Source organism: Lynx canadensis, chromosome B4 (genome assembly GCF_007474595.2).
Source record: "Lynx canadensis isolate LIC74 chromosome B4, mLynCan4.pri.v2, whole genome shotgun sequence".
In the NCBI taxonomy this organism is placed as follows: Eukaryota; Metazoa; Chordata; class Mammalia; order Carnivora; family Felidae; genus Lynx; species Lynx canadensis.
The window spans coordinates 51,326,763-51,343,923 of record NC_044309.1 but is presented as its reverse complement, the minus strand read 5'-3'; the positions used below and the strand labels follow the sequence as shown (position 1 = coordinate 51,343,923).

General features: G+C 35.3%; 1 protein-coding gene across 4 annotated transcripts in view; it reads right to left on the bottom strand.

Annotated features, from left to right (window-relative positions):
• Positions 1–17,161, bottom strand: part of PIK3C2G (phosphatidylinositol-4-phosphate 3-kinase catalytic subunit type 2 gamma) — a 358,133-nt gene that overhangs the window by 120,829 nt on the left and 220,143 nt on the right. For 3 of the 4 annotated variants that reach the window (XM_030322152.1, XM_030322154.1, XM_030322157.1), the window contains 4 exons: positions 10,415–10,595; positions 8,540–8,647; positions 2,708–2,800; positions 1,116–1,245 (listed from right to left, as the gene is read on the bottom strand). In XM_030322152.1, coding sequence (XP_030178012.1) covers positions 1,116–1,245; positions 2,708–2,800; positions 8,540–8,647; positions 10,415–10,595 — 512 coding nt within the window. The remainder of the gene's footprint in view (positions 1–1,115; positions 1,246–2,707; positions 2,801–8,539; positions 8,648–10,414; positions 10,596–17,161) is intronic. The other variant, XM_030322155.1, reaches the window with a different exon arrangement.

Below are 17,161 nucleotides of genomic sequence, written 5' to 3'. Positions count from 1 at the left end.
AATAGAGCTTTAGAAAGGGTAAAGGGGTAGACACTTGTCCTGAAAGCAAAAGCCCTATTATCAGAATCAAAATAATTGGGTAGTGTAACTTGTAACAGAGTTATCCTGAAGGATCAGGTTGCAAGTTAAACTAAAGTGGAGGTGCTTCCGTACTTAGTTTCTAAAGTCTCAAGTCATGGTTGTCTGGGGTACTGAGCCTAGTGGTGGAACCTCAGGAACTGGGGGGATCAGACAGTGATAGTTTTCTGTTAGGTTTAAATTGTAGCTCTTTCTTAATAAAACAAAACAAAATAATACAAAAACCCACAACAGACCAAAAGAAACAAACTACATGGCTCTAGGTTCTGTCTCTGGTTCTATGATTTTTTTTAATTCCTTTGTTTATGTAAATGTATCTGCTATAATTTCTACCAATTAATTTAATGAAATTCTAAGTGGTGATGACCACATTTTAAAAAGATTATAAGGTATCTTAGGAATTATTTCTTCAATTTAGCACTATTGTAATTAAGTACAACTTTTACCTGTGATGTTTTGCTAATTATTTGGGTGGACCATTGACATTATTTTCATTGAAAATGTGTATAAATGTAATTATATTTCTATATTTTATATTACATTTCTATAATAATATATTGGGATGTTCAAAGTTTGCATATTTGGTCATCTTTGACTATTGATATTATGATTTACTCAAACATCTTTTAGAAATTAAATGCAGATTTATAAGGTATTTAGAATGTTCACAGAACTCCTTTAAGCATTTGCGACTTTGTGAATTTTGTGTTATTAGGCAGCAATTGAATTTTTTTGAACAAGTAGGTTTTTCTATTATTATCTTTAAGAGAAAAAAAACACACAAAAGATACAGGAAAAGATACCACAGTTAACATCTGGAATGTGAAAATCTTAATTACTATCATCAAAGACATTACATTCCATGTAAACTATTTTGAAAATAATTCTTTTTAAGAAAGAAGAATGACTTTGTATATAGTTCTTTTGATTTTAAAATTTATAGTGTAAAATGAAGGCTGTGAAAGTTTGGTGTCATGCTACCAGTGAATGTTTGAGATAAATAATGTAAGTCAAATCACTTTCTAATCTATACTGACCTTGACCTTTTCCTGTGGATAGACATCTATAAATGATCATTTGCATATCCAAGCCCTCCTGCAGCCAAATATTGTCCATCACTTGAATAATCTGCAGAACAAGCATATCCTGACGGAGATCATCGCCAGCCTGTTAAAAACAAAATTATAGACTGGATTTCTCCTTGAATTCCATTAAAGGCCTTCAAATATGGTATATGTCATTTCTTTCCTCAAATAAATTTCTAGCCAGACTTAGGATGGTTTCAATTGTTTTATTAGTACTAAGAACATCTTGTGTTTCTGAGAGAAGATCAAAGAAAATAAGAACTTTCCTTTAAATGATTACAGAAGCTTCAGCCATCAAGTTAGAAGTTGCTTGGAATGCTGTTCCTGATAATAATCTTTCAATTTATCATCCACGTGCAATGTCTTAGACTTAAAGTCTAGAGAAGAGAGACTCAATGAATGTTTATTGAAATTTCAAACCAAATTTCAAACTCAACCAAGAGAGATTTCTTTCGAACTGAAACGTTATTTCGTATGCCATAAATGTATATACTGATACACAGTTAGAATACCAAGAGCTTCTTGACTAGGAGTATAAATAGCACACACAGGATTCATTAGACTTTAAATCATTGACTTCTCATATTATGAAGGTGGTTAAAAAGTTTGCAGAGTAAACAGCCTTTGATAATAAGAAGAAATGATTAAGAGATGATTTTCTAGCATAAGTGAAGGAAATGGAAATGTCCAAAGGGGAAGGAGGATAGTTTTATGCTTTTAAACTAACAGGTTTGGTTTTGAAAATGGTTTCTAAATAATATGCAGAAAAATATTCCAAGATGAAATTTTGTTATTTTTTTTCTTCACCAAAAATGCAGTGTCATGTGACCATTAATGCTTGAAGTGACACAGGTCAAAGCCAAAGTAGGGTGTGCTAAAAATTACCCTCAAAAATAGTCAAAATCCACCAAATAATTCACTGTGAGAGCTGGTTGTCTGGTTTGGCTGAATAATTGATTAAATTAAGTGAATGAATGTAAATTCTTACTGTTCCACTACAGTTTCTTCTTCAGTCCCTCTTTCCTACCTGTCTTTAACTCTGTTACTACCTTTTACTCTTTTCTCATGGGATTCATGATAAAGACTGATTTGGCCCATATTTATTTAAAAAGAAGAAAACTCAAATTATTAAAATAAGCAAGTTCTTGCAGATAAGAATTTTATGTTAAATTAACATATCATTTGAGTTTCAGCTAATAATGATTCTAATTTAGTATATAAACCAAAAGAAAACTCTTCCACTAAGGGCTAACCAAACATTCCACATTCTGTGCTACTCAAAAGTGATTGTATAATTTTATTCATTGAAACATCTCCTCTTAAGTTTTGCACTGAAGGTTCACTAGCTTGAGCCAATAACGATTTATTTATTATCAATCATAGTTTGACATGTACTATAATTCTGTAAAAATGCAGAATAAAAATAACTGGAATCCTCTGTGTTGTTGCCAGTGGAAAATAGCTATAATCATTTCTTTTTGTGAGAAATAAATCAATAATTCTACCTGTGAAATCAATTTGATGTTTCAGGAGGGCTACTGTACCTTAAAAATGACGCTGATGTTTTTGCCCATTGGGTTAGCATTGATGAAAGTAATCTTCAGTGGCAAAGCATTAGATGTGAAATATGAACATGCCTATGGAAAGAGAAGGAAAAAAATGCTTAGAAAAATAAAGGAACAAGAACACTTTCCATGAAATCACAGCCTCTTGGATAATTTGTTATAGAAGCAAATATAACACATATGAATAATTTTTACACTTTGGAACAAAGAAACATATTTATTAACAATATCAACAAAACAACTTTAGTCTACTAACCAAAGCCTTTACTTAGAAATTGAAAATTCAGCTTCTTGGCAGGCTGTAAGTCTTCAACTACATTTTTTTCTCACTGAACAGTGGTGATATGTTGGGAGGTTAAATAAAGTAAGTAGTATGTAGATATTGTGTTTATGCTAGTTGGTTAATATCTAAAAGATAAAATTGTTATTAAAAAAATCTATTTCCATTTAATTATTTCTTCCCTGCAGCATACTTTAAGGAAATATGGATATAGAGTTAAGAAAATCCTGGTGCAGTAACTCTGGAAAACAGTATGGAGGTTCCTCAAAAAATTAAAAATCAAATTACCCTATGACCCTAGCACTACTAGGAATTTATCCAAAGGAGACAGGAGTGCTGATTCATAGAGGCACATGTACCCCAATGTTTATAGCAGTGCTATCTACAATAGCCAAATTATGAAAAGAGCTCCAATGTCCATCAACTGATGAATGGATAAAGAAGATGTGGTATATATTATATATTTATATTTATATACACAATGGAATACTACTTGGCAATGAAAAAGAATGAAATTTTGCCATTTGCAACAACATGGATGGAACTGGAGTGTATTGCGCTAAGTGAAATAAGTCAGTCAGAGAATGATATCATATGATTTCGCTCATATGTGGAATTTGTGAAACTTAACAGAAGACCGTAGGAAAATGGAAGGAAAAATAAGATACAAACAGAGAGGGAGGTAAACCATAAGAGACTCTTAAATACAGAGAACAAACTGAGGGTTGATGGGGTTAGGGGGTTGGGGGTGGGGAAAATGGGTGATGGGCATTGAGGAGGGCACTTATTGGGAGAACTGGAAGTTGTATGTAAGCGATGAATCACGGGAATCTACTTCTGAAATCAAGACTACACTGCACATTAGCTAACTTAACAATAAATAAATAAAATTAAAAGAAAAAAAGAAAGAAAGACTTGGGGCACCTGGGTGGCTCAGTTGGTTAAGTGTCTGACTTTGGCTCAGGTCATGATCTCGCGGTTAGTGAGTATGAGCCCTGCATTGGGCTCTGTGCTGACAGCTCAGAGTCTGAAGCCTGCTTCAGATTCTGTCTGTCTGTCTGTCTGTCTGTCTCTCTCTCTCTTTGTCCCTCCCCACTCATGCTCTGCCTCTCTCTCTCTCTCAAAAATAAACATTAAAAAATGTTAAAAAAAAAAAAAAAGAAGATCTGAATTCAAATTTGAACTCTGTAACTAATTACCTGCAAGATCTTGGGTAAGTTACTGAAATGTTTGTATCCCACTGAAAAATGGGGATAATAACCCCTATCTCAAACATATTTGTAATAGACATATGGACTAATGGATGTAAAAGAGCTTCTACAGTGCCTGACACTAATTGAATACTTAAAAAAAAAATGCATTCCCTTTCTCTTTTTTGTTAATGAACATTTTCTTACCTTCACAAATAACAGTACAACATATTTCATTTCAATTTCATTTCATCTTTTCATTTCTTTCAATTACACTTTGCATTTCCACTTTCAGCTTATGATATTGACTACTTTCCATTATACTTTCCTTGTTGCTTATTTTCCTTTATGTTCTTACAATTGTTTGAGTGTCAAAGGCTATATGTCTTTAGGCTATTAGAGACTTCATGTTGACAGTGAAGAGTTAAATCAATACTAAATAAAGGAAAAGAATGTGATGGTTTCAATTTATCAACTTAGTAAAATACGACATCAATACATGTTGAAAGATCAGCTTGAATATCATTATTTTTGAGAAGTCTGAAATCGGTAGAGGTAGAGAGGAAAGGATATATTTTTTAAACTTAACCTATCAATAGAAATCTAACCTAATCCCTAAGCAAACAGAAACTCTTGCTTACTGAATCAATTTGAGGTTTATAGTAAATAGGTGAGGCGGCTTATTAAGTAATGAATTCTTGCTTCAAGAATCAGTCAATCAAGGAGCATATGACCTTCTGTCATGGTATTGAATTAGGAAATCCTGTATTAGACCAGAAATGAGTCTAGATTAGTGGTTTTCAAACTGTGCTCATCCAATTCTTTAGGGTCTTTTTGAGACATCCAAGTCCAGGGAAGAGAAAAAGGGCAAAGGGAGGCTGAAGGCAAGGCTTAATTACATCACTCAAAGCTATTTTGCTTTAATTATTTTATAGTTTGGTTTTCACATGCAGAGTATTTTTTGAGAGTCATGAGAAAAATATTTTATATTTGACAAATAGTATGCACAAACTGTTACCTATATGGTAACAGAAAGAGACACCGTATCTTCTCTCCAAGAGCCTACAGAAAGTTGGTATGAACATATATACATATGCATTAAGTTGAAAATAAATTACAAGACCATTTATCATAGTTGAATGGAGAAGCACTTAAAAAAGACAAGTCTTTCAGAGATGAGCTGAATTTGAAGATTGTGAAAGACAGAGATTAGCAAGCAGTTTTTTTTTTAAAGGCTTTCTATGAAGGGAAAGGCAAAAATGAGAATTTAGACTAAATGTTAAAAGTGGATTATGAAGGCCACAACCAAGAAACAGGAAAGAATGAATTAAATTCTTGGAAGATAATTTTATTCAAATGGTGAGATAAAAGAGCTGGAATAGAGAAAAGAAAATAAGGAAAGCTAGAATAGATAATGCAAGATATGACTTCTGTTCTTGAGAAGAACACACTAATGACATAGATTTAAAATAGTTTTTAAAAAAGGAAAGAAACCTATTAGTAAATGACGTGTGTGGTCCTCACTTTCCCAGGAGCAGAGAAGAGATTGCATTAAGTTATAACCACTCTCCCAAATGGTCCATTCCCTAGTGACCCAAAGGAAATGGTCCATTGTGATTAGTGCTTCCAAGGAGAGACAAGGGTAAAAGTTCTTTGACAGAAGGTTTAATCCAAAGCTGAGACCTTTGCCCTCCATCTTGGAGAACCATACTTTAAAAAATGGACTGAGCTAGGCCCGAGTGCTTCTCCCCAGTGTAATTTACTGATGGTGATTAAAATAGAATGTTGACTGTAGTCTTTCCCATAGTCACTACATTCATAGAGCTTCTCTCCAGTGTGAACTCTCTGATGCATGATAAGCTGTGAACTATCCCAAATGGCTTTCCCATAGTCATTGCATTTATAGAGTTTCTCCCCAGATGGGTTCTCTGACATCATAAAATTGGTGCTATAACCAAAGATTTTTCCATACTTATTACATTCATAGGATTTTTCACCAATGTGAATTCTCTGTTGCACAACAAGATGTGAGTCTTGATTGCATATTTTCCATATTTACAGGGTTTTTTGCTTGTGTGAAGTCCAGTGACATAAAATAAGACATTTACTCTGACTGAATGTCTTATCATGCTGTATTCCAAATGTTTTTCTCTGGTACGAATTTGCTCATAGCCAACACGTTGAGAGTTCTGACTGAAGCCTTTTCCATACTGCCTATATTTATGTGCTTGTTCCCAAGTGCAGAGGCTCTGATGTCAAATAAGACATTTGCTCTGACTGAAAGCCTTACTATGTTCATTATACTCACAGAGATTCTTCCCATTATGGATTCTCTGGTGGTCAAGATGGTTTCTTGAGTGAGCTTTTCCACACTAATTTCAACTGTAATGCTTCTCACTTGTATGAAGTACTTGATGTTGGAAAAGGCTTTTACTCTGAACGAAGGCCTCCTACACTCATAAAATTTATAAGTCTTCTCCAGAGGATATTATCTGAGGGTCAATGCGTAGGGAACTCTGAGTGAAGGTTTTTATATATTAAGCACATTTATAAGGTTTTCCTAATTATGGAATCTCTGATCTTGAATGAGATGGGAGCAATGATGACAGGTCTTTCTATGCTTGGTACATTCATAGGGGTTCCCTCCTTTGTAGATTTTCAAATGAACCATTGTCTGAGAGGTCTCTCTAAATGTCTTATCATATTCGTTACATTCTTAGAAGCTCTTGCCAGTATGGATCTTCTGATACAGGTTCTAATTGAAACCTTGCCCCATTCACCACACCTTCAGATGCTATGTATGTTCCTTCAGACCTCCTTATTTGGCAGGACTATAGAATAGACTAAAATGTTTCCCAGGAGAGAGTGTCACCTGGTCACATCTGCTGTTTATTGCTCTATACACAGGTGCCCAGCCTTGTGTGAGGCACAGCTGACCAGAACAAATGGAGCAAAGAGGTAGCTGCTTGGTGCACTTCCCAGACTCAGGAAAAGTGTCTGCAGGTAAGTAAAGGAAAGGAGTGTGGTCCCAATTACAGTGCTAGGTGTGGTGCTAGGTGCGTGCTAGGTAACCTGGGCTGGTGACCCTCAGCCTGATCATCTCACATGGGCATCCTCAGTAGCCACCCATTAGAGCCAACGTCCCACATCTTCAAGGTATACAAAAAAACAAGACTTAATATGGCATTGTAACTGAAAAATATGTTTTCCTCCTTAAACAACAAATCAAGAAAGCAGCAACAACAACAACAAAAATAATATCTGGACTCAATGATTCATACTGTTCTTTCTCCTTTAAGATATCATGTCTTTGAAATGCCACATTTCCCTATATTATCAGCATTAATCAGTGGATATTGCTAATGACTAAAAAGTTACACAATTTTTGAAAATTAGCAATGATTTGGAATTTAGCCCAGATAGACCTATGTCAACTTATAAAATTTGATGTCTTATTTTGTTATTTTTCAAAATATACTTGTGCAGCATATTAGGAAAGTTTCTAAGGTGTCTGTGAAGCAGCAAAGTCGTAAAGGCAATAGTACCAACTTCTTGGCAAAACTTTTTATATTCATGCTAATAATGGCCTAATTTTTCTCCTAAGTATTGGATTTGTTTCCTTGATTGTCATATGACTTTAGTCAAGTAACATTTATTGTGCATGTGTGATAGTTTAACCTCTTTTCTTCTAAGTCTTGCTTATCAGCCCTTTATTAGCGTTTCCTAGTCTTGGACTTTTGAGGAGGAGGCTAATAAAGTTCATGCAAAAAAGGAGAAAGAATGATTCTAAGTTAAAGAAGTGTGACTGGCAGAGGCTTAAGAAAAAAACGAATTTGTGTGTGATGCAAGGAAGGTCACTCCAGGCATAAGTAAAATAACAAAATATATTATATGGTACACTGACCCATGAGTTTCAGTAAATTTTAAATTAAATAAAAACTGAGATGTTGTAGCTAATAATATCCTTAGCATACTAGGCATGGGTATGCACATAATCTAAATAAGCATGAAATTAAACCCAGTCTGCATAAGGTCACCAAATCAACCATTTTGAATAAATTAAGAAATCAATTTAGGGAGAAGTATCATTATTTATTTATTTATTTACTGAAATGATAGTTTATTTCTAAACCTACAAATCTTATGATGAGGGCAATGCAATCTCAACCTTACACAGTGCATCAAATGCAGCACATAGTATGGATGGGATTCGATTACTTTTTTCTTAAGGTACTTGCAATGACAATTTACAAATTGTTTTTGCCATTTCAAAAAACATACAGTGAACTAAATAATGCAAAGCAAAAACACTCAGTTTATCTACCAAATAAACTGACTTACATCATGATCAATACCCCTTATACACAGGGCAGGGTTCAGAGGAAGGTGACAGGTATTTATACACTGAAAGAATTCTTCTAGTCTGCCAATCTCTTTCTTCAGTACCTCCTGTGAAAAATCATTAGAAAAAGCATTTCAGAAACTGTAAAGAACTTGAATTTTCTTTCAAGTTATAATTTTCTTCTATTGATTAAATAAACTCTAATTCTGGGGCTGCATACTTGGATGCTTTGGGGTCAAACTGGTTATGTAGCCATATACAAGGAGGCAGTGGGCTAAAGACAATAGGGAGTGTTGGGGAAAATGGGGAACTAGAGCTCATGCTCTTTCTACAGGATTTTAAATTCAATTACAAACAAAACCAAAACAAAGAACTATTGTGTTCAAACAAAACACAGGATGGGATGGATTTGACTTGTGGCCCACCAACTTGCAATACCTGCTTCAAGTAATGATTAACATGATCGATTTCTGATAATTTCTTTGAATCTTAGTTTGTAACTCTCAAGATTTATACTTAATAGTAACAGTAAATTTTATTTCTTTAGTTTTAGTTTCAGTTTTTTTTTAGTTTTTAGAGAGAGTGAGGGGGGCAGAGGAAGAGAGAGAGAGAGAGAGAAAGAGAGTATGTCAAGCAGACTCCATGCATAGCATGGAACCTGACAAAACATGGGGCTCGATCCCATGATCCAGGGATCATGACCAGAGCTGAAATCAAGAGTCAGACACTCAACTGACTGACCCTCCCAGGTGTCCCAGTAATAGTACATTTTAGAAAACAAATTCACATATATTAAGAGTAATAATGGCAAAAGATGATAATGCAGACAGTTGATAATTGTCAGAAATAGCAATGTATTTGAACAAATAGTTTACTAAATGCCAAGGAGTATATTTCCGATACTTGACTCACTACCTTCCATAGTTCTCTGTACCTGTGGAAAGGTCTGAAACCACAAACAATACCTTTAAAATTGTGTATCCCTTATCAAAAAGTGCGGAAAAACAGTAACAATTTAAAAAATAATTCAAGAGCCACCTGGGTGCTTCGGTTGGTTAAATATCCAATTCTTCATTTCGGTGCAGGTCATAATCTCACATTTCATGAGATCGAGCCCCACATCGGGCTCTGTGCTGACAGCATGGAGCCTCTGCTTGGGATTCTCTCTCCCTCTCTCTCTGCCCCTTCCCTGCTTGCTCTCTATCTCTCTCTCAAAATAAATAAAAATAAACTTAAAAAAAACCTTTTTTAAAAAAACTTAAATTCTAGTTAGTTATCATACAGTGTAGTCTTAGTTTCAGGTGTACAATATAGTGATTCAACACTTCCATACAACACTAATTAGTACCTTTTAAAAAGAAGTAGAGAAAAATAGATAGCAGTAATTTGAAATGTGCAAATTTGTAAATGCTTCCTCCAACTCTTTTTTATTTTCTTATTTTCATGTGAAGAAGTGTTATCATAAAAACAGCCAGTCAAGGTGAGAGAAATATATTTATTTGAAAGAATAATGTCACTATCACTTTGGAACTTAATGCAAGTGGTCAAAAAAGGTATCAGACTTACTTAACTGTAGTATGCATCTCAAGTTATGTGAGGAACTTTAAAATGTAAGAAATAAAGATGGACAGGTTTTATAATTTTAAACCAGTTTATTTAGCTTACTTTCAACTTTTTGCTACCACCAGAAAATAATTAATGAGTCATTAACTTTAGACTGTAAATTGAAAAAAAATATCTTGATTAAAGTAATTGATTTGGGTACCTTAGAACTAAGTATAGACACGGAATTTACTTTCTAAGCTATGAAATTAAAACTTAATTGAACAAAAGATTAAAGAAAACACTACATGAAGATTAATTTCTCAACAAACCTGTCTTTGAGGGTCACTGGCAGACTTGACTTTTTCCCCAATGTCTCCCAGAATTTTAATAAGTTTCTTCTCTTTGGAAAACTCATCACTCAAGGCTTTTCCTGAACAGAATTGGAGAGCCGCCAATAGTTTCTGATACCAGCTTTTAAAATAAGTTTCATTCTGTGCATCCTTTAGCAGCCTGAAGGAAAGAGAGAAAAAGAATTCTTGTATCTATAGCTGATTTTTTAACCACCTCCAGCAAGAACAATCAGTGCATTTCGGACTAATCTGTATTTGGTGGTTTGGGCAGTTTAACAGCCTTGAACGGGGGAAAATGTTGTTTATTCGTTGGTAGTCATCAAATTCCATCTGATAGTTAATGAGATTCCTAGAGTGAAGAATCAATAAGAGACCTGCTTTTTATTCATTTCAGTTCACAATGCACTTTTTCTTCTTTCAGGCTTTTTAATTCTATAACAAATACTTAAGAACATATTTTTGACTTATTAAAATAAGGACAAAGAATTTTAGAAATAGTATTTATTAGCGACTTTACTATATTGGAACTCAACCATAAAACCTACGTTTTTCTACTTTTCTTCAAAAGACCATGTCCCCCACATTGTCACATACCTATGTATTTCTCTTTCTTCTAGTACCTTCCCTTGACTATCTGCAAGAAGATATTGTAAAGGCAAGAGCATGATTTTTGTTTTCAGGCATTTCTGGATTCAAATCTCAGTCCTATACAACTTCTAAGTAACTTAGGTTACTTAACTAGGCTGAGATTTTCTTTCTTTATCCATAAAATAAAGTAATAACTCTGACTATGCACAGCTGTACAGAACACAGAATGAGCTAATGCATTCAAAAGGGCTTAGCACAATGTACCTACTAGTCAGCCAACATTAGTTCATCTGTATTTCATGGCCTCCCCAGCCAACTTCTGCCACTGCCTGGCTGCATGTGCATGTCATGAACATGGGAGGCATAGAACATAAAAGAGTGAGAATGCTTTGCTAGATAATGGAGTGGTAACAAATATTTTACTACTCTGTCTGCCATGTGACAATTTTTATCGCCTTGAAACTTATTCTAATATACTTAAACTTTACTTTCTATTATGCCCTAAACCACTGAAATAGAATAAAAAAACTAATACCTTTGAGTGTTAACCTCTCTTTGATTGATTCTTTTAATCTTAACTGGTCTCTAGTCTTCTCCTTCTCTGAAAAATTAACTTTAAAGAAACTAGAAGAAAGTTATTGTGGGAATGGAACACTAAAAAAAAAAAAAAGATTAAATGCAGAGCAGTCGAAAAATATATAGATGAATTTCATTCTGCATTCTTAATTTTGCATCTCTGCCTAATATGTATTATGCTATAGAGACTCTAATACATTATTTTCATTTGTTTTATGTTCTCCGTTTCTACATACTGAAGTTAAAATATAATTGAGTATACTTTTTTTTTTTTTTTTTAGGTAAGAGCTTGCTCTCTTGTCATTGTTATAAAGCCAACTTATCGTCTAGCACCTCTTTTGCTTTTACGTGGAATAATAGTTCTTATTTACTTCTGGAAAGCATTTTTAAAAAAACCCTCAAGGGGTTAAAGAGGCATTGATGAAAAAATGTAATCCACTGCTTATTTTCAATGTAAGAAGAATATTAGACAATGAATAGTTCTCCTATACTTACCCTTATGGTGAAATTTTAAAATGTTAGATGTAATAAATGGAACCTGTCATTATTTGGAAGCTGTAAGAAAATGAGTTTTGTGTGAGTGTGAATTGGAAAGCTGCAACTGCAAGCATCCACATGTAAAACTTCAAGATGCCTTATGTAAATCATATATCTCTCAGATTCTTTCAGTATTTTGAGGACTTTGGTAATATATCATTTTATAGTGTACTTGGCTTTCAGTGAGATAGGCAGTTGATGGGTAGAGTGTTTCTATATCTTGACCAATGCTTGCCAGCATTTTCATATACTTCGAATAGTGAATCACTTGTTTTAAAAATATTTTTAACCAGTTATAGTATATAAATATAACTATAATCTCCTTACTGCTATATACATGATAAAAGGAGAAGTTATTTTGTACAGATGAAGTCAGCCTTTTACTAAAATAATTTTTTTAAGTTTATTTATTTTGAGAGTGAGAGAGAGTGCATGTGAGCAGGGGAGGGGCAGAGAGAGAGAGGGAGAGAGAGAATCTCAAGCAGGCTCCGTGCTGTCAGCACAGAGCCCCATGTGGGGCCCAATACCATGAAGCCATGAGATCATGACCTGAGCCAAAATCAACAGTCAGATGCTAAACCAACTGAGCCACCCAGGCGCCCCTACTAAAATAATTTTTTGAAAATATATGTTTAGAGGTGGGGGCAGTCAAGGGTACTGTCAGAATTATATAATTTGCATTCATAATACTCTTAATTTTTTTCTGTTAGATATGTTATGGTTATTTGATTCCTTGCTCAAAATAAAACAGATCTGGGAAATCACTGGATTCTACTCCTGAAATCAATTCTACACTGTATGCTAACTAACTTGAATTTAAATAAATAAATTTTAAAAAGAATACAGCAGGGGAGATTTGCAGAGAGAATATGACTGTGTTCTAAAAAAGATTTCAAAGCAAAGCAAACTCAGTGTATTCCACTGTGATTATTTTCCTTGTAGAATATGCCTCATTCAAACCCTACATTCCTGCTAAGATGATACATTCTCCAGGTCAAATCTGGTTCAAGCTCTATGGCTTTTGACTGACTAATGAAGAGTTTGTCTTTACACATTGCAGAAGTGAAATCATGGAGTGATGGAGTGTAGGAGATGACCATGACAGGTAACATAGTCCATCCCTGTGTCCTTAGGCACATTCAGGAAAAATCGCTTCAGAGAAAGCTGGACTATATACAGTTTGAGGTAGAGGGTTACACCGTTCTGCATCAATGGCTTTTATAGGAAGAGGTAAACCCCTCATGCTGTAGTTTTTATCCATTGCCTCTGTTCGTAAGACTAGCAAACAGCTGGCTACTCTCCCTTGAACATTAGAGAAACCTTTTCCAAAAGACATCATTATCTAAGAGAAGCAGTATGCTTATGCCAAATATATTTTTGTTTAATTTTTATTTTTTTATTTTTTAATTTAAGAAATTTTTAAAATTTATTTATTTATTCTGAGAGAGATAGGGACAGCACAAGTCGGGGAAGGGCAGCTAGAGAGGGAGAAAGAGAATCCCAAGCAGTCTCTGCACTGCCAGCACAGAGCCCAATGTGGGGCTCGAATGCACAAAGCCACGAGATCGTGACCTGAGCTGAAACCAAGAGTTAGACACTTAACCAACTGAGCCACCCAGGAGCCCCATATTTTTGTTTAATTTTTAAAGTCAAGGTCAAGGGATTGAAACATATCAAGACTTGGTGGTGAAAGATCAAGCTTCTAAGGTGCATGCAATGTGACTGTGTATGAACCATGAGGTAAATCTTAATGTCAGAGACCTGTTTATCCTAATATCTGTGAGATCCAGGAATAATTCAATTTGATACTATTTTATACATATCTTATAGACTAAGTAATGACAACATAAAATGACAGCATAAAATCTAGCTGATTAAAGGTTTTAACGGTGTTAAGAACGAGAGGTAGAAGCAAGAAAGAGGCGGAAACCCAGGTACCAGTACATTTGTTATAGGATATCACGAAGGTATGTGCCTAAATTAAGAGGATCATAGTGGACTCAGAGAGACCTAAGACACTCACAGGCCCCAGTTAGCATGATGGTGAGATTTTCCATGGAAATTGAGTTTGTCTCTATTTCTTCACGCGCATAGCTGCTTCTGATCGCTGACCTGTGAGAGCCATAGGAGAAGTAGACAGTTCTCACTTCTCAGTCTACCAGCAGGACAGAACCGGGTCATCACACCATCCCTGCTTTCCTTGTCTCTTAACTTCCTTCAGTTCCTAATTGTGGTCTCAGTAGCACAGAATTCCACATTTTACAGGTGCCTTATATTTTGACCCGCTTGTGTATTTACTATGCGTGAAAAGGGGAACAACATCCTAAAGCAGAAGAGAACTGAGTTACACAATGCAGATGAGTGATTTCAGGTCATTCCAGGACCTCCCCTTTCCATTTTGTTCTCTATTTCTTGCTACAATGCAAGGTGTGTGGCTCAGGAGACCAGTTTTTAGTGAGCACAGGAGGATTTTAGAATGTGACTTCTTCAAGTGTTTTTAAAATTCTGGGACATATAAAGGCTGATATTCAATACTTGATATAAATTATTAATTTTAAGATTTTAACAGTGTGATTAAGAAGTAAAAAGCATGGAGGTATGTAGGTGGTTCTGTTGGTTAAGTGTCTGACTTTAGCTCAGGTCATGATCTCACAGTTTATGAGTTTGAGCCCCACATCGGGCTCTCTGCTGTCAGTACTGAGCCTGCTTCAGATCCTCTGTCTCTCTGTCTCTCTGCCCCTCCCCAGCTCCTGCATGGGTGCTCTCTCTCTCACTCAAAAATAAATAAACATTAAAAAAAAGAAGAAATACAAACAATAATCCCTTTTTAAAAAGAAGTAAAAAGCACGTATCTCTTTAGTCTTTACAACTTTTACTTCCTAGTGTTTAAGAGATTTATTTAATATTTTCCCAAACTGAGGAACTTGACACATTTTTAGTCCTTACAAAGACAATCATTTCCTATGACTAGTATATTCTTAGAATATTGATCTGCTTTTTCAGAAATTTAACTTTCACTGAGTTTTGCATATAAGGAGCATTATATTGGCAAAATCTACAGAAATGTGATTTCCATTCAATAGTTATTTGGCAATATCTGTCAATAAACCATTTTGTAACAATTCTTATTTTAAAATGTTTATTTATTTACTTTGAGAGAGAGAGCACGCACAGTAATGACATCCATACTGTAGAGATTGTATACATTTTTAGAACACTTAAATATACGGGAAGGACCCATAAAGTATGTAGCTGACTTAATTGTATCCCCATATGTAATTTATATATGTAATATTTATTACCACCTCAAAAGTGTTCTCTTTGAAATGTTATATGTGCACACTAATGATGTCCCATTGTGTTCTCACTATATAGTAGATTTGATTATTGCTTCCAACTCTCTGCTTTCTCTTCTGAAGGAGATTATACATCTCCATGTGTGACTTCCAGTGCCTTCCCGTAGGCAGAGTTTACTTTTCTGCCTGTTGTCAGGGTTGGTCCTGTGACTTGCTTTGGCCAATAGGATGTGAGTAATGAAATGTATATCCGTGTCCATACAGATGCTTTAAATATGCTATTATGGATTGGTTTGGCGGCTTATACTTTTCTGCTTTCTGCTATGAAAACAGTGTATTCCAGCTGGGGGCTGTTCCTCCAGTCCTGGAGTGACAAGACAATATAAAGCAGAGCTAAGCATTGCTGTGTGGAGTCCAGTGGAGCCGAGCCAAGCAGGACTAGAGCAAGTCTGCAGCCAATGTACTGCACGAGTAAGAAATAAATCTTTGTTGTTGTAAGCCACTGAAATTTGGGAGCTATTTGTGGCTGTAGTAAAAACTAATGAATATGCCCAATTTTCATACTTTCTTTTTCCATTTTCTTTGCTTTTGTTTTTATTTATTTGTTTGGATTGCCTTTAGAATATACAGCATATTTTTTACACATCCACAGTGTTAGCCCCGGGGATATTTTGGGGCATATCTAATTACTGAAAATGAACAATAGTCATCTGGAGCCAAGTCTGGTGAATTAGATGAGTGATCAATTTGAGTATACTATTTCAGATTAAAAAAAAAAAGCTATTAAAGTAATAAAAATGGTTTTCTTTTATGGACCATAAAAATCCCCTAAAGGATTTAAAAAATGATTTGATCTGGCTCATTTGGGCATATATATTCTGTTACACTGCTGACATTGTGTTGTTTTATTACTACTAACATACTTTTTGACCCATTTAAAAGTGTGAATAGACCTATGTACCATCTGTTGCTTTGTCTAGCCAAGTGTTTGAGTACCTAGTAGGAGATTCTTTCTGAGTAAAAATGTACTAATGAGTGGACTAGGGGACTGGCAAGATTTTTTTTTAGGACTTACAAAACACAGAACTAGACAAAGGGCCTGATGGCTTAGGGCAGTGAGGGAGGCAGTAAATGTAGCTGCTCTGGAAAACTAGGAGCTCTGCTCTAATGCTAATAGCTGTAAGAGTAGAATGGCTGAAGAGGCAGGGGACCGATGGCTTTGGACCAGAAAGTACCCATATCAGCATGTTTGAGAGTCACGAGTCATCAGCTTAGCGAGGAACAGACTATGCCCACTTCTTTCTGCAAAGTCCAAAGAGGAAAGCCCAAAGACAGCCATTTATTCAGCTGTGTGCCAGAATGGGAGAGTGTGTTGCCTCATTCCCAGGTTAGATTTCTGTTCTGAAGGAGGGTTTACTGATTTCCCCTGGGCTTATGTGAATAGGAAGAAAATGCTAGGGCAGGATGGAGAGAAAGGATAGGAAAGGAGCAGCCCACACTCCCGCACCTCAACTGTTTGGCGAAGCAAGGATGTGCAAGTTTCTCAAGGTTCAAATAAACACATGGAAGGTAATTATATGTGATCCATATGTAGAAAGGGGTTGATCCAAGGCCAGATATCCTTACGGGATGCTCCTGTAAGACTGCCCAAAGAACTCATCCACATGAGGTAGCTTACTTTCCCAGTGAACCCACACAGGGCCTTGATGGAAAATCAGAGACCTCAGAC